Source organism: Neodiprion virginianus, chromosome 2, assembly GCF_021901495.1.
Source record: "Neodiprion virginianus isolate iyNeoVirg1 chromosome 2, iyNeoVirg1.1, whole genome shotgun sequence".
NCBI classification, from domain to species: Eukaryota; Metazoa; Arthropoda; class Insecta; order Hymenoptera; family Diprionidae; genus Neodiprion; species Neodiprion virginianus.
Genome location: NC_060878.1, coordinates 16757342 through 16775965, shown reverse-complemented (window position 1 = coordinate 16775965; position 18624 = coordinate 16757342). Strand labels below are relative to the sequence as shown.

General features: G+C 39.6%; 2 protein-coding genes and 1 long non-coding RNA gene across 3 annotated transcripts in view; 1 reads left to right on the top strand and 2 right to left on the bottom strand.

Moving 5' to 3' along the window:
- LOC124299284 (flotillin-2) overlaps window positions 1-18624 on the bottom strand; it is a 510013-nt gene that overhangs the window by 248889 nt on the left and 242500 nt on the right. The window lies entirely within an intron of this gene.
- LOC124299314 (uncharacterized) overlaps window positions 1-18624 on the bottom strand; it is a 35557-nt gene that overhangs the window by 9894 nt on the left and 7039 nt on the right. The window lies entirely within an intron of this gene.
- Window positions 11145-17173, top strand: LOC124299280 (juvenile hormone esterase-like). The gene is made up of 7 exons (XM_046752385.1): window positions 11145-11661; window positions 11953-12088; window positions 12356-12698; window positions 14213-14575; window positions 15212-15375; window positions 15894-16183; window positions 16248-17173. Exons 1-7 carry the CDS (start codon window positions 11462-11464, stop codon window positions 16459-16461), a joined length of 1710 nt encoding a protein of 569 aa, XP_046608341.1. The 5' UTR covers window positions 11145-11461; the 3' UTR covers window positions 16462-17173.

The following is an 18624-nucleotide window of genomic DNA, read 5'->3' as shown; positions in this document are numbered from 1 at the left end:
ATAGACATTGATTATCGATTGCGTGATTTTTTTTATAGCCGTATGAATATGTATTGACCAGTATAAATACATGTGATTAAATTGCACATCAGCATGTATAAAAGGCGAGTTTCCTGTACGTTATCCTAAAAATATTTTGTGATCAGGTGAAACCGAGAATGATTCGTTTCGGCAAAATTTTATAATTGAACACTTATAAGAAGAATTATTGTGCATAATATGCGCGATAAAAATGATGAAAAATTATATATATTGTAACAACGGGGAAAAGTACGAATGGACTGAGAGAATCAAATGGGTTCTCTGTGAGAATTAAGCGTACGCCGAGCCAAAGAAGTCTCACGAAACGAGGATTAATTGAGAAAGAAAGTGGATATATTTTGACACGAAGTTCTCTTTTTAAAGTCTAGAGACTGACTGTTTTTATAATAATATTTGTTGACGCAGCAACCCTGTTCATTTTATGACACATGAAAGCTTACAGTTTAAGATGATTACTAGATCATTAGAAAGACGATAACACGGGTGATTGATGATTTCACCCTTTATAACAATATCAATTACTAGAACTTTCATGATGTTGATAATATTCTGATCTCAATTTTGATTATAGCTTTACTAATAATAGCAATGTAAACGTAATTTTACGATACTGCAGAAACCATTACAATTCCTCCTTTTTAGTAATATGTGTAATTATAATAGATTTGATGGTCTTGAAACGAAATATAATAATAAAAAATATGTACCATGTATAATTTTCATGTAATGTTTCTTTTAGTAAATTTTTGCTTACAAAGTATGATCAAACACTAATGATAGCAGCAGTGCTTAGAAAAACAAGTTATAATGTTGAAAAGTTTAAACAGTAAAATCATCAGAAAATCTATCCACTCAATAGTACAGCAAGGCCGATTCCGGACATAGATTCTTACTACGGACACTTACCGACATCTTCCCAAGACTCAAATCCTTTTGCGCGATGACGTCACAGCGATTGACACCTGCAGTATCGACCTGAAGGTCAAAATCACGCTGTCTTACCAACAATTTTATCTACCAAAGCTGAAATCACGCTGCCTTACCAGCAATTTGTATCGATCAAACTGTATCATTATATCGTCAAAATCACGCTGCTTTACCAACAATCCCGCTGTCATCCTCCCTTACCGACGGTCGACGTGTAGCGGAGACCCAAACCATTCTGTTTCATCAGCCTACCAATCTCAGGAATGTTCTGCTTAACCTTGAGCGGCTTTCAGTGCCAAAAATCCAAAAATTCACACATAATGGTTGTGAGAATTGTTTTTGCCAAACCGGATGCTGGTGTCATATCAACCACCCCGCATTATACTCTCACATAACGTTCCTTCTCCAAGCACTGTTTGGGAAGCCAAAGTCCAGTGTAATACCAACCTCGTGATATTCTACAATTAATAGTTTGAAGAATTGTTTTCGTCAACCTGGAAGCTGTGGTGTGTTATCAACTAGTCAAGCACAAAGTTCAAACCTCAAGACCTGCGGAGTTGAGCTATGGAATGCAAAACATGATAAGCTAGTTCAAGACCCACATACGTACAGCTCGCCCGATAAAAAAAGATTTTCATCACATTTAACGATCATTCAAGTTTCAACTTGTCACGCGCACGTGAGAAGTAAGCAAGCTAAAGATAGAATCCGAAAAATGTTTGAAATCAATATCAATATCATGGAATCTGCGTACAAAATCTTGGATAAATCCAAATCTTGAATCAAATTAACGAATTTCATTCAACAACAGTATGTCATCTTCGCAAAAAACCGTTCACGCTCGAAGACGTGAAACACCGTGATTACTTACATTTCACAGGAAAGTAGCGCGGTGCTGCACATCAAGGCTGTAATCTAAATTATCAAAACTCACATAGTGTTCCAGTGATATTCCACAATCTGTTAGGTTACAATTCGAATTTTCTAATTAAAGCATTGGCCACATTTTTGAGAGTACTGTTCAGCTTCTGCCCGTTAAAAAAGAAAAGTATATTTCGTTCACAAAATTCGTTCAAGGGACGGACGTAAAATTGCGATTTATAGATTCGTTCCATTTCATGATCAGCAGCCTTGAAAAATTAACAACGTATCTGAATAATAATCAAAAAACAACTATACATAAATTTTGCATTAGCTCGAATAAATTTCAGTTAGTAACCAAGAAAGGTGTTTTTTCATATGAGTACATGGATGATTGTGTCACGTGCGGAGCGGTCTCGCACGCGACGACTTCAACCCTCTTGATCTCTCAGAGGTTTATATTTAATTTTTGGTGGATTCGGAGGTGAACGTCCTCTACAGGGCGTTCCGTGTGAAATGGATTGGAGGATTTCGATATTAATTTAGGAATGTTTTGTATAGAATCAAAATGTTTAATGAAAAGAAAAGATAGCAAGAGAAATGGGAGACGGGGAAGCTTACAATATTCCTTATCTTAATGGTTACTCTCTCTCTCTCTCGCACTTACTCTTCGGTGGTTCAGCTCTCAATTCGCAGAACGGCTCACACTTTCACACTCACATTCGATTAAGACTACACAACTTGATTAAGTTCGTGGCACAACTTCTTACACTTAAAGTCTAACTTCGAAGACTAACGTCGCGACGCGAGACGCTTGGATGACCGCGTGTAGATTTAAAGGAATGCTCTCTCTAATCGTCAGAGACCCAAGACTTATAACTCTATACTCGACAGCTTTGAAGGAGCCTGTTTCCGTTGATGTTGGTTTGATCCTGTCTCTAACGGGACTGTCTTCGCTTGCTCGTCCGACACCCCTTGGAACGTCGGGCGGCGAGCAAGCTTTTCGCTGACTTTGCAATTTCGAACAAAGGCTCGCCTCGCAACGGTCATCCTCGAAGCGCGTGATTTCGCGCTCGCCTCATCCCGGTGTTGATTACACCCGGGATCTGGCGGGCGCGAAGACGCTGACGTTGCTGGCTGTCCAACTACGCCGTTGCGCTTGGCTATACCACGAACTGATTATAATAAAATATTTTGTATAGACTAACTAAACTATGCTTCCCTGTCTCTAAAGATAATAATAATGAAAAATGATATGATCGGTAATATATTACAATTTTGGGTAAATGTGCGGCGCTCGTGACAATTGGAAGAAGCTCGAGGACGTACACTTGGGGACAATGAATCTGAGACGGCTAATTCTTTACACTAGACAGTTATGTTGGCAACACAGTCAGCCGACCGCGAAACAAACTCAACTCAATAAACATAACGTCGAATCGTCGAAAATAACGTGTCAATCTAATAAGTCATTATCGCCGCACTATTCTAAGGTTAGATTCGACGGTCATGGGTTATGTTATGTTTATTGAGATTCAGTTTGTTTCGCGTTCAGCCCACTATGGCGCTGTAGGTTTCTCTGTGTTACGTCTCTTAAGCTGGAATAACCACTTCATCAAAATCGAAAATGACCTATATGGGTATTTAGTGCTCTTTAGTTGCTAATTTGTTCCCCAAATTTTGATTTTGTTGCTCCAGTGATTTCGCCGAAATTAAGGGCGATGTCAAGTTTAAAAAAAGTTGGCAAAGCCAGGCAAACGGATGACGGAATATTAACGAAAAAATTATGAGAATTGGTTGCTAATTAGTTGCTCAAACAATACACTCATTTCGAACTGAAAGAATCAACCCCTGCTCCGGAAACCACCCCCAAGTCGTCACGTACAAACAATACGCTTGAAATGTAATTGAATGTACTGTACATTTTGTTTTCAACTAATAAATCACTGAATCACGTGAATTTGTCGTATCACCGATTTTGTTGCTCAACCCCCAACACCCAAAACTCACCCCCATGCCAACGACGCTACACAGAAATGACAGAACGCGCGGATATAAAAATTCGTTAAAAATTGATTTCAGATCCGCGATTTAGTTGCTCTCGATGTACCGTATCACCGATTTTGTTGCTCAACCCCCAACACCCGAAACTCACCCCCATGCCAACGACGCTACACAGAAATGACAGAACGCGCGGATATAAAAATTCGTTAAAAATTGATTTCAGATCCGCGAATTAGTTGCTCTCGATGTACCGTATCACCGATTTTGTTGCTCAACCCCCAACACCCGAAACTCACCCCCATGCCAACGACGCTACACAGAAATGACAGAACGCGCGGATATAAAAATTCGTTAAAAATTGATTTCAGATCCGCGAATTAGTTGCTCTCGATGTACCGTATCACCGATTTTGTTGCTCAACCCCCAACACCCGAAACTCACCCCCATGCCAACGACGCTACACAGAAATGACAGAACGCGCGGATATAAAAATTTGTTGAAAATTGATTTCAGATCCGCGAATTAGTTGCTCTCGATGTACCGTATCACCGATTTTGTTGCTCAACCCCCAACACCCGAAACTCACCCCCATGCCAACGACGCTACACAGAAATGACAGAACGCGCGGATATAAAAATTTGTTGAAAATTGATTTCAGATCCGCGATTTAGTTGCTCTCGATGTACCGTATCACCGATTTTGTTGCTCAACCCCCAACACCCGAAACTCACCCCCATGCCAACGACGGTCATCTTGGACATAATTCCAAGTCATCAATATAAATTACAAATTCTGAGATTTTCAGAAATATGTGCGTTATTCCGTTATTGCATTAAAAAAAAAACATTACAGGGTTACCTGAGACTGCATTACAATACGTGACCCATTTTTACTCGGCCTTGAATGATATTTGGATTTTCTTGTGTTTCATGACATATACAGTTATATAAATCTCATCTTTATCCAAGTTTCAGTTTATATTAATTATTTATTGTTAAAAAATCTTTTGTTTTGAGTGGAAATGATGCAAGGATATGTATACCTGCAATAAGTGGTAATTAAATCACAGGAATACATCTTCTGGCATTCTTGTTGCGTAAAATGAGACTTTTTTCAGATATTTGTATACGACATATTATATCAATACCTCTTTGGGAAATTGATACGAGAGCGGAGGTAATAAGTTTAGAGGACACGGATTTCGGATTCTTGGTCTCCTTTAGAAAATGCATAAAAAAGGTATCTAATATGTTGAAACTGTTATGGGTAAAGTGTCGATCATGCGTTGCCCCCGTGTATGGGTGTTACCGTCCTCTAAAGGTGTAGAAAGACTACAAAATCCTCTACAAATGAACAAATGAGACTAGAGGTGAAATGAAATGCTGTTGAAATAATCGCGGAACAACCGACACATGTCATTAACATACCATAGACATAAACGCCTGTCAAGCCACGAGGAATTACATTGGGAGAATAAAATAATATTGGGCGTTCTACAGGCACTCAAAACTATTTAACTCGACACATTATTACAGCACGAATAGTTGGATTGGAAAGACGAGTTGTAAAGTGGATAAGACTCGTGGGCGAGCTCATTCTCCGATCATGGCAATCTCATCAGCAGCGTTAACTTTGGACATTAGATATAGAGCCGAGCAACTTTGACACGTGAAACTCTAATTTTTATCAAGATAAGTTGACAAAGGGGTGATTTTAATGAATAAAGGGTGGAACGGCAGAATCCTAATAACAGCATATCAATAGAAAACGTGCGTTCCATCACTTTTCTGTACGTAGTTGGCATGGGGGTGAGTTTCGGGTGTTGGGGGTTGAGCAACAAAATCGGTGATACGGTACATCGAGAGCAACTAATTCGCGGATCTGAAATCAATTTTTAACGAATTTTTATATCCGCGCGTTCTGTCATTTCTGTGTAGCGTCGTTGGCATGGGGGTGAGTTTCGGGTGTTGGGGGTTGAGCAACAAAATCGGTGATACGGTACATCGAGAGCAACTAATTCGCGGATCTGAAATCAATTTTTAACGAATTTTTATATCCGCGCGTTCTGTCATTTCTGTGTAGCGTCGTTGGCATGGGGGTGAGTTTCGGGTGTTGGGGGTTGAGCAACAAAATCGGTGATACGGTACATCGAGAGCAACTAATTCGCGGGTCTGAAATCAATTTTTAACGAATTTTTATATCCGCGCGTTCTGTCATTTCTGTGTAGCGTCGTTGGCATGGGGGTGAGTTTCGGGTGTTGGGGGTTGAGCAACAAAATCGGTGATACGGTACATCGAGAGCAACTAAATCGCGGATCTGAAATCAATTTTTAACGAATTTTTATATCCGCGCGTTCTGTCATTTCTGTGTAGCGTCGTTGGCATGGGGGTGAGTTTTGGGTGTTGGGGGTTGAGCAACAAAATCGGTGATACGACAAATTCACGTGATTCAGTGATTTATTAGTTGAAAACAAAATGTACAGTACATTCAATTACATTTCAAGCGTATTGTTTGTACGTGACGACTTGGGGGTGGTTTCCGGAGCAGGGGTTGATTCTTTCAGTTCGAAATGAGTGTATTGTTTGAGCAACTAATTAGCAACCAATTCTCATAATTTTTTCGTTAATATTCCGTCATCCGTTTGCCTGGCTTTGCCAACTTTTTTTATACTTGACATCGCCCTTAATTTCGGCGAAATCACTGGAGCAACAAAATCAAAATTTGGGGAACAAATTAGCAACTAAAGAGCACTAAATACCCATATAGGTCATTTTCGATTTTGATGAAGTGGTTATTCCAGCTTAAGAGACGTCTCTGTGTTGCCAACACAACTGTCTAGTGTAAAAAATTAGCTGTCTCAGATTCATTATCCCCAAGTGTACATTCACCAACTTAAGAAAAATTTTATTCAAAATTGAACAACCACACGCATGTCAAGATTGGCAAACTTTCAATCTTAAAACGTTGGGGAAGTATTCAGACTTGTACTTGCAAACTGATGTTTTTCTGTTTACTGACATTTTTTAAAACTCTCGGCAAAATTGTAGGGCAACGTACAATCTGGACCCACTACATTATTACACTGGAGACTAATGGAACTCACGAACCAGACGTACATACCTGTAACTGTACTCAAGGTCAACACGGTGCGAGTTGAATGCAGCATTACCACGGGTGCCTACGGCAATGGACGTAAAGTACACACTATTCACGAGTTTTTTCCAACTATCCCATCAGGATATAAGATCGTGGAAGAGCCGTCGCACGTCGTTTACCTTCCAATCACCATCAAAACCATATATCACGTTCAACTTGGGTTAGTGGATCAAGACAGAGACCTAGTTAATTTTGAGACGTATTGATACCGTTCAGTATGCTATTGGGTTTCGCTGAAAATTACCGTAATTATCGCAAGATCGTTGTGAATGCCAAACACGAGTTAATTTGACAAGATCAAAAACTGATGTCAACACAATTCTGCAGTCAAGTGGAGGAATTCAAAATTGTGAGCAACGCAGTGGAATGCCTTGTGCCGGATTTGGAACTCACGGATCAGAGAAAAGTTAACGTGCTCAAGTTCATTGAGAAAGATCCGCCTACTTCGATAAGTTTCCACAATTGGGAATTATACGAATGTCCTTTACTTCCCACTACATCGAAACACGTTTGGACTGTGAAAATTTCCACTCAGCTTAAAAAACTTTGATATGTCATTTTGGCTTTCCAAACAAGTCGTAAGAGCAAGACCAACAAGAACGCAAGTCATTTCGAGAGGGGGAGAAAAGTTGTTTAGTGACACCAGCCCGTACATTTGCGCGCCAGATTTGTTATGGATCAAAAAACCCTTCGAACTTTCCTTCGATCCGGCCACAAAACATCTGGTTAACTTACGTTCAACCTCGGCCGGGTTTTTCCACGCATACCCACCGATCGGTCAGTCGACGATAACTCCTTGGAGCAACGCGAAGCCCGAGGTGAGATTTGTAAAGTCAAAATAAATACATATATACTTGACAATAACTGAGCCGTTCATTTTAGCCTAACCACACCCTCCATCCACAGGTGGATTTCACTCTCCTTGGAAACATCACCATCAACGTTTCTATTCAAGCCACCTTACGAATGGGATTGTCTACACGTTAAATACAAAAGCTAAAATTCTTGGTTCCAACGTAATTTTCACGGTTTGCCTTGGAGCTGTGCAAATATACCATTCGAGAAAGTAGAATGGACAATACGAGCTGTGCATAGCTCACAAGGTGTACGTGAAAGGAGCAGAAAAGAGAGATTGGCTGCTTAAAATTGTTCCCAAAGTACAAATCATCAATTTGCTGGACTTGGGCTGCCCATCGCTTCAAATCATGCAAAAAATTTCAACTGTGTCTGCACGATATGATGAGCATACAACACCTAACGCAAATTGCGCAGCTCAAAACGTCGTGTTATTTAAAAATTGGTTACTGAATCATCATGCTGTACGAAAAGCAACGCTAAGCGATTTACGTTACTGTACCGAAGCAACTACAAGAAGAACAATCCCTCATTCCGTGGGAAAATATCATCCTGGTTATAATACTGTTGAATAAAATAAAATTATTGTACTAACGTTATTAAGTAATTTTAGCTGAAATCTAAAATTTTTTCTTCAATGAGGCTTTTTTTAAAAATAATACACTTGAATTAATTGGCACCTTCACCTTAGCTGTTAAAATAGGAATTTTTTCAATACTAAGCTTATGTATGATTTAACCTTGCTCTTCATCCTTGACCAAGCTGTACTCGAACCAAGTTAGGCTTTGCATTCCAAGAACGATAATAACCCAATACCGTGGATCCGAGTCTCTGACTGTATACTACCTCAGCTATTGGCCAACCTTGCAATCTATCTTTGATTGCGTCCGCTCAATAAGAATGTCACATAGTTAATATCACGTTGAAATTTCGACTCACAAACAGCTCTTGGAATTATGAGGCACAGGGAAAGAATATCACATGGTTGACACTGCGGGAAGAGAATGCGGGATTCTTGATGTCACACAGGCATCCGGGTTAACGAAAACAATTCATGAAACTAATAATTGTGGAATGTCCCGTGGTTGATATCACATCGGAATTTGGTCTCACAGACAGCTCTTGGAATTATGAATTACGGGAAAAGAATGTCACGTGGTTGATATTACACCAGCATCTGGTTTGACGAAAACAATTTTCGGAACCATTAATTGTGGAATGTATGGTGATTAACACCATACCGAAAGCTGGTCAAGGCTAACCAGAACAGAAGGATTTGAGTATCCGCTATGCATCGACCGTCGGCGGGAGGGAAGGGGGGGTGACGGCGAGATTGAAGGTAAGGCAGCGTGATTTGACCATCGGAGGATAAAATTGTTGGTAAGGCAGTGCGATTTTGACCTTCAGGTCGGTACCGTAGGTGTCGATGGTTGTGACCTCATCGTAGGAAAGGGTTTAAGTCTGGGAAATATATGCAGAATCGGGCTTGCTATACTATTCTACTAGTATAACACTGGTTATTTTGTAGTTTTCTTGCTTTTCATATCATCGATTAGAGTTTCACACCGAATCTTTTCTCTATCTAATTTCTTCTTTCCAATTTTTCCCCATTAGTTCGAACTGGTTTTATATGTACAGATACTATTTAAATAGATTCAAGTACTGTAATTTGAAAAACAAAACACAACAAATTCTGAAGTTTTAACAAACAAAAAAATTATATCATGTAATATATACGTGGCAACAAAAAATGGCAAGCAATTATGGATTCGGTACATTAAAACCTTCATATCTGTATTATTTTATATGAGGAGGATTTCATTGCAACCATGTGTAATCAGTTGAAGCAAACCATGGGTATCTGTACTAGGCAAATTATAAAGCATGCTGACGAGGAGAAAGCGGCAAGTTACCCATGAATTTAGGGCTGAAATTTGGTAAGCGTTTGGTGGGAACTAGTACTAAGTAAAATATTAGTTTTAGAACGCAGCCGTTCCTGAGATATTGCGGTTGGAACCTTTCGCAATCGCTTGCGTACCTTAAAATTTGGCGAAATAAAATATCTTAGCAAATAGACGAGCAGCGAGCGCGTCGGACTGTCATCCGTGAGCCCCGTGTTCAAGTCTATCTTTGAATTGATTTTTTCCTCTATTTTTTTATCGCAATTTACTTCAAACGTACATACAACCGACATTTTTTCCACGTATGTTACTTTTTTATCGAATCAAATGGATCACCTTCGAATCAATACTCGCTAGGATTGAAGATGTATAATACAATAATCTGCTTTATTATTTACAAATCTGCGTAGCACTGATTCTTGATTTTCATGCTTGTTGACGAGTACAATATTTCGGATGGTAATCGTTGTAAAAGCAATCAAAACTTTTGTACTGTCGGCACCAGAAGCATTGGATGAATGCTGCTTCAAGTTCGGCACAGTTGTATTTCTTTTTCCTCGATTCCGTTGGCGTAGGGTATTCACGATTTTTTCCAAACCGACTCGGACTCCGCAGGTAGAGAATTGTTATTATTCTGCCGAAGTTGCATTATTATACAAAAGTAACTTGGGAATTACCCGTGTACTAACGTCAAATATGCAGCAAGTACTCGTGTTTGTAATTGATGAAGCAGGTTATTATGGTATATGTTTTTAATTCTAGCGAGTATTTAAGCAAACGAGATCCATTTGATTCGGTGCAAAAGTAGCGTACGTGCAAAAAATGTCGATTGTAAATACGTCCGAAGTGAATTGCGATAGAAAAGGGGAAAAAATTGAATGCAGCCCGAGACTTGAACAAGAAGTCTCAGGGTATCCAAGCGATTCTGCAACGTTCCGACCGCAATATCACAGTAACGTCTGCATTTCTGAAGCTAATATTTGGCAGTTGACTTGGCACCACTCCTCACTAAACACCTACCAAATTTGATCCCAAAACTCGTGGGTAACTTGCCGGTTTCTCGTGGTAAAACCTTTGATCACGATTGTTTCGAGAATGGCTGCGTATAAAACAGATCGAAACCGTGGAGTAGAAGGCACCCAATTGTTGCGTGACAAAATTTCATGCCATATACAACCTTTTGTCGCGATTGAAGATTCGATGTCGTGTGCAATAAATTGGAATTGGGGATTAGATGATAGATAGGTCAAACTGGTATCAATTGGTCAGAGTCTTGAGCAGATATTATACTTATTTTCTTAAGTGTCGATCGACACCGATTAGTATTAAATATAAATACGGTGTTTTGTTTTTAACATTGAGTGACCTACAGAAAGATTTGAGGAATATCAGAGATAGGTCGACCGACGAACAATGGTTCCATTTATTGCGAAGCAGACATATTCTTCAAGCAGTAAAAATGCTTCAAGAACATTCATTACTTCTGGTTAGTTCCATGACGGTCACTTTGAATACAGTGTCAGTATAACTTGTATGCATGCGAAAATTTGGCCTTTGTCACTTGGATACGACAATTAAAGAAGATAACACTTGATCGCAGCTCAATCTTTGTGGATTTCACACTCATTTCGTTGCGCGACACGGCACACAAGCCAAGCAAAGAAAAACAGCAGTTGGACGTTTGCTCAACTGCGAGACAGCAGACATTTTTCACGATGGTGTTGCGAGTGACGGTGAAATGTGTCCTCTTTACAATCTTGTCAAGTTTATTATTTTTCGGTACAAGTTATGGTGAGCCAGAAGTGACGATTCTTCAGGGTAACCTGCTGGGCACCACTGTCACCACTAGAAACAATCGGAGCATTTCCGCTTTCCTCGGGATTCCGTATGGCCAGCCACCGATTGGAAATCTCAGGTTTGCCGAAATAGCATATTCGTGAATTATGTACGAATGAAACAAACGATGTTAAAAGTTGGGTGTAGATTATCTGAGAAGAGAAGTTTAACGGCGGTCATTGAATACGATACTACATACGTGGTACGACATGAATTTTGGGTTGTGTCGCAAGTCGATAAGATAAACATGTAATTGAGTTGCCGATAACGCCAGTTCATTGGATGGACTTTGAAACGTAACGCACAGAAGCGTTACATTTCAGTTTTTTACCTTTTTTTAATTAGATTCTCAATTTTTTGCTCACGTCAGATTCGCGAACCCCGCGGCAGCCGGAGCTTGGAACGGGACTCTAAATGCCACTACAGATGGAAACGAATGTCCCCAGGCATTTGTTAGCACATTGGGCAGCGAAGATTGTCTGTACCTCAACGTTTACACGCCACAGGTTGATAGACACAAAATTCTAAAATCAATATCACTTTATCGCGTGATTTGAGAGGTTCGAAGATGCTCGACTGATTCGACTGATACAATTACAATTACAAGTACATCAAAGAACGGAACTGCACTCACCTAGAACAAACAAGAAAAGAACACTAGTTAGATTGATTACCAAACGAATACATGAAAGGTATCTGCCACTGCAAGCAAGCCATGAAACTGATATTTCAATATTCTGCATCCGCTCTCTCATGACCTAAAATCTTCGCAGCTTCCGGTAAACACAAGCACTCTGCTTCCGGTAATGATTTTCATCCATGGAGGAGCTTTTGTATTCGGCAGTTCAAGCTCTGCCACTTTCTCGCCAGACTACCTTTTGGATTCTCATATCGTGCTCGCCCTGCCGAACTATCGGATCGGGGCTTTAGGATTTCTGAGTACTGGCAACGAGGTGGCGGCTGGGAATTGGGGGCTGAAGGACCAGATCCTGGCTCTCAAGTGGGTGCAAAACAACATCGAATACTTTGGCGGTGATCCTGATCAAGTCACACTCTTTGGACAAAGTGCTGGAAGCGTTTCCGTTCATGTTTTGTCACTCTCGAAAGCGGCGGAAGGTGAAAACAGGTTTACTTTACTGTCTTGATTCAGATCAAGACTCTTAAGCTCAACAAATCTCGTGTTAGGCTCTTTGAATACATCGGAAACATCCCCTCCTTCTTTCGAAATTCGAAATGGCTAATTCAATATGGCGAAAAGGAAAACAGACGAATCATTCTATTTCTAATATCGATATGTTGGCCGACTCATCATTTTCAAGTGCGACGTGAATTTGACTTCTGATGAAAAAAAAGAAGAACAATAAAATGGCGTCACATTTGTGTAGTTGTCTCGACCGGTAACCATTACAGAGCACGTCACCTGAAATATTTTCACACTCATGCCAAAGTCGGCGGTCACATTGTTAGGCATTCTGGAAGAACTCGATTCGATAATTTATAATTAACTCACTGGCAATGACGGACATTCAAGAGTCAGTACAAATCACGATCTCGAATGTTCGTCACTTAAAAGTAAGATATTTCATGACATACAAAGCTATGTATCAACCTGCAAATTACTGTCTCAAACTTTACAACAACGCACGAGACTTATGTAAGTGGAAATGGCCAAAATTATCCCTGTTTCTTACGTTTGAATGATAATTTCACCAATTACTGGTCTCACGTGTTGACGATGCCTCAGTGACAATAGTCCGGTCACTATGAACTGAAATAAGCGCTGAAAGTGCATCAATTTGGAACATTATTTTCCTTCACAAATCGTTTGGAGATGGGTGGCGGAGGGGGGAGGGGGATGATAAATTCAATTATCGTCTTATCCTGTCTATTGTTTACTTTTACGCACGAACAATAAGAAACCAACTTGTAGGGAATAAAATTCCCTACAACTTGGGTGGTGATTTTTATTTCTAGGATAACTATTTTTATAATTATAACCGAAAGAAGTGAAGGTGAAATCTAATTATTGCGTCGTCACGTTTATTGTCAACTTTCAAGCATAAACGATGATCAAATCCCTATAAGTTTGTTCATCATCGTTCATACGTAAAATTCAATGATAAACGAGATAATAAGACCATTAAATCCCGTCCCCACTCCTGCAGGTCTAAATCGAGAAATATCAATCTTACGGAAAAAATGGTAATTGCCCAAGTTGAAGAAAATAGAAATCGCTTCAAGATTGGTTTGTACCATTACTAGCGTAAAGTTGAGAATGAACGAGTAACTTAACAACTAAGAGAATCTACATGTAAATTCCAAATGGCGATTGAAGGTAGATGGATGGATTCCCAAAAATCCAGTTTATTAGTAGAGATGACCCCCACCTTCCTAACGATTCGCGAAGGAAAATTTTTGTTCTAAATAAACGCAATCATTTAAAATTCCGCTGTGACTGGTCTGTAGGAGGATTCGACTCTAGTGGCTCGATTGTATTTAACTTCGGTCCACTGTAGATCTGTTATTTTTCCCACATTAAAACCGCGCTAATTTCTTCTCGAACAAGAGGAGCAGATAAGCCTCATCACTGCAGAACGGACCTTAACGACACGAATCATTTCGATCCACAGGACTATTCCACAGATACATAACACAGAGTGGGTCGGCTCTGTCGACTTGGGCCCATTTGCCCAGTGCAGGATACGCAAGCCGTGCTTTTCAGCTCGGTGGCTACGTTGGCTGTGACAACGACACCTCGAGTGCCTTGATCGAGTGTTTGCGGACCGTGAATGCCTCGGATATCGTCGCCTCAGCCTCACAATTCTACGTGTGGGAGTCGGTCCCAGTTTTTGTGTGGGGCCCGACTGACGAGCCAGACATCGAAGGCGCGGTGCTCACCGACAGTCCTACGAACTTGTTTGCGAAGGGTGAATTCTGCGATTTGCCTTGGATGACAGGAATCGTCCGAGACGAAGGGATCTTGATGACCGGAGGTACGTACTCGATATTTCAAAGATGCTAGTCCAATTGCAAGTACTGAAATTTTGAAGTGACGACATTTTTATTATTAAAAAAATTTTTAGCTGTATTTACCATGCAGCTCATAATGACTTTAATTTTGCTACCGTAGTCAGAAAAGCTATTACGTATTACCGTTCTTTCTTGATACAGTTACTCGTACTATCCATCCTCGTTATTTTCAACCCTGGAACGCTAACGGGGTGTGAAAAAACACGGCACATGAATTTACATTTCTAGTCGCAAGAGAACAGCTTACCCTTTTTTCACCTTTCCAACTGATTTTTGATCACTTTTTTGGAACTTGAGAAAAAATTTCTTTGGACCGCGTGATTCTTTATTAAAAAACGAAGAAAATGAGACTATAGGACCCTTAATGATATGATGTACCCGAGTGATAGAGTTCACAAGATTGCGGCGTTTTCGACCCCCGTTAGTCGAATAGGTGAAAATAAAATGAGATCATCGTTCTAGGGTCAAGATAGTTTGATGTTGATGCAACGATGAAGTGATATTAAGGTCTCAGTAGTGAAGATACGTTGCTTACTGAATTAAATTTTTCTTAATGTACTTTGAAGTGAAATTCATTTCGTTTTTGCCTGCTTGAACAGCGTTCTATAGCGACGATGAAAAGTTTTATGACTTTTTGGATAACTTCGATCTTGTGCTGCCCGAGATGTTGATCTGGAATTATCAGACAGACTCAGGAGCCGCTTGGGTCAAGGCTGTGAAGAACTTTTATTTCAACGACGATTTTACAACAAACTCGACTGAGGTGGGTGAGATCTTGACCCTCAAAATTTGTCTTTTCGTCACGCGCCTTTAGATTCCAAGTCGGTGCGAATAGGAATTTGAAATTTTCTAACCGCTGTAGTTATAGCAACACAAACGATATTTTCTGCAGTGGTGTAATTTTCAGGCGAATTAATTAATCGTGTTAGAGATCAAAAGTAGCGATGTTTTCCTGTAAAAAATTATTCTTATGAAAAAGTCTATCTCGCCCAAAAGGTTCACGATCCTTGAAATCTAGTGTATCTACACGACGAATGAAATCTTATGAAATCATTTGAGGTCTGAAATTTCAATTACACGAAATTCCTGAAATTCATGGAATCCTATGAAATCTTTCGCATTCGTCCGAAATCTACCCATAATTCTTTGAGATCATATGATATCGTATATTCTCGGAATCCTGTGTACAAACAACAAAACGATGGAGTGGTCAGCCCCCCAATCCCGCCAGTCACTAAAATGACACTATTGACTATATCTGACTATATGATTTGCCGTCAGCTGCTCACGAACCTAACTCGTCTTGTTGGCGACGCTATCTTCATCTATCCAACCTTGGACGGACTCCAACAGCAGCTTCCTCTGGCTGTGAATCCCCAGTACTTTTACTTGTTCAATTATCGAGGGACCTACAGCTTCGACGCGGGAATACCCGACGCCGTTATGCACACCGACGATGTCATCTACCTCTTTCCACTGAGGTCGATCCTGGGAGGTGATAATTTGACCGACACTGATTTCGAAATGGTGGACAACATGGTGCAACTCTGGACATCATTCGCGATCAATGGGTGAGTTGTTCAGAATTCGGAATATCGTATCAAATTCAAAGCTAACGATGCCCTGACTTTTCAGGACACCAACGGTCTTGGCTTCTGAGGAAAATGTCACATACACTGAATACACGACGATGGACAATTATCTACGAATAGGCAACCAGTCTGAAGTTACACTGTCGATGGAGTACTCTCTTTTTAAAGAGCGCATGGAGTTTTGGGCGAATTTGGTCCATGCCGAAGCGTCTGCAGCTACCTTGACGAACACCTCGGCCGGAACCTTAGCCCCTTAATTTATCTGCTCAAAGCTCATATAACCGATTTTGTGCTGGCAAATGTAAAAAGTACTTTGTTTATGATAATTATAACTTCCTGGGACGTGTTTCTTTCTTTCAAGGAACTGAGTTGGTAATACATCAATACTTTCATTAGACTTTCTCACGAGACAGTCATGCATTGAGTGTTAATCAAGTTATTAGATTCATAAGCTCAGAAAATCTGTTCATACGGATCAAATTTGCAAGTATGTTTGAGCGGTATGAATCGAAGCATCGATATCTGGTAGTGAACTTTTTTTCATAATTCCAGTATCTATTTGTTTTGTTTCTGTGACGAGATCTCAACAGCTTACTATTTGCTGATACGTATCACAATCAATAAAAAGTATCGATTTCGGGCCCAGCTGAAGGATTTCTCAGCATAGAAAATCAGTAACGTCAAGTTCTTGTGTATCGTTCACAAAAATATTCAATCAATATCTCCTAGGAATTATCTTAGAAATCAAAATATATAACACACACGCACAAAGACAACTATATATTATATGTATATTTTATATACATATGTATAAAATTCACACGGGTTCGGGAATTTAAACCCTCGCGACTCTCATGTGGACCCCTTAAGGCTTCAATAAGTGAAAAAGAGGAATTTTGTTTGGCTACAATAATCTTAAAAACAGTAAAGATCAGCTCTTGGACTTCTTCGCCCCCCCCCCCCCCCCCCCCGCTCCCCGCCCTTCCCCGATTTTGACGAATTTCGAACAACACTCAAATCCATTCATACAAATGCTACGTCTACGTAATTTTGTGTAAATAATCGATTGAGGGCAATCTCAATTCGCCATGATTGTTAATTCCAAATTCACATTCGAAAAATTGAGATATCTTATCTTGTTTTTCCGGCTTTTGATCCTCCGGCGGTCGATATATCTTTTGTAAATCCGGTAAAAACGAGTGAGTAAAAAAACAAAAAAAAAACAAACTAACAAACTCTTAGCAACCTATTTTGAGACGAGAAATTTTTTGATTTCAAAAATCTCAAGAAATTGAAGATTGGTCCCTTTGAATTTTTGACAAAATTCTCATCGATTTCGAAAATTGCAATTTATGTACACAGGCAACGTTCACGTAATTTTCAAGTGAAAACGATTGCATACTATCCCAAGTCACCGGAATCGTTGTTTCAAAAGTTACAATTAAGCAATAACGTCGAAGTCTTGTCGTACATTCTCTGCCGTTGATCGAATCTGGTTGAATTTACTGAGTTCCCGCTTACGCAGTTAGTAGAATAAACATTACAAAGTTATAAATCGACTCTGGCAGTAAAAGATATTAGAGTCAACAGATTGCAAAAAGAAAAGAAAAAACACACGATTTAGCTCTTTTCATTTTGCCAAAATTTTTAACAAATCTCGAAAAATGTCCAAATCAATTTCTTGATACGCCATATCACGTTTATTATTCTCAGACTTAGACTCAGACTCAGACTATTGTCAAATAATTTCAACTTCCTGCCATCTGCAGCGGTTGAGAACTTACAGAAGTACTGCGATTTAATGTAAAACAGTGGTGGCATTGTAAATTATACACTATACATTCATTTCTCACGAAGATGAAGTGAGTAACGTTGAAATGAAAATTATCACCTGTTTCGCAACTGTTGAATAACTTTGAAGGGGTTGAATTCGCAAAATATCAGTTTACTGATACTGTATTACAGTTTACTGAAGTTGAGACATTTGAACAGTTGCAAAATGACGAATCATTTTGAAAATGCATCGTTAGATTACGAACTTCAACTTTGTAATTTCTTTATCTTCTTTCACGTATTTCTGTTTTCTCCTCCGTTCCGTTTTGTCAAGCATTCGTTCGAATTATTAAGAACTGGGAAAATGTTGGGGTGGCAAACATCCAAAAATTGATATATTTACTTACGACGAAATTTTCGGCTTCGTTCTACGTTACTTCCGGTATAAGGGCCCCGCTTTTTTCACTCTGACTACGACACTGTGTTCCATATCGCAGTTTCTCTCGAAATAGTTTGAAATTCAATTTTGAGTGTCGTCTTTTACGATCCTCCGGTATTTTATTTATAGCGATGATAAAGCCTCCAAGTATATGGTAGCGCAACGAAACGCAAATGAATAATCAAATCCATAAAATGATCGAACAACT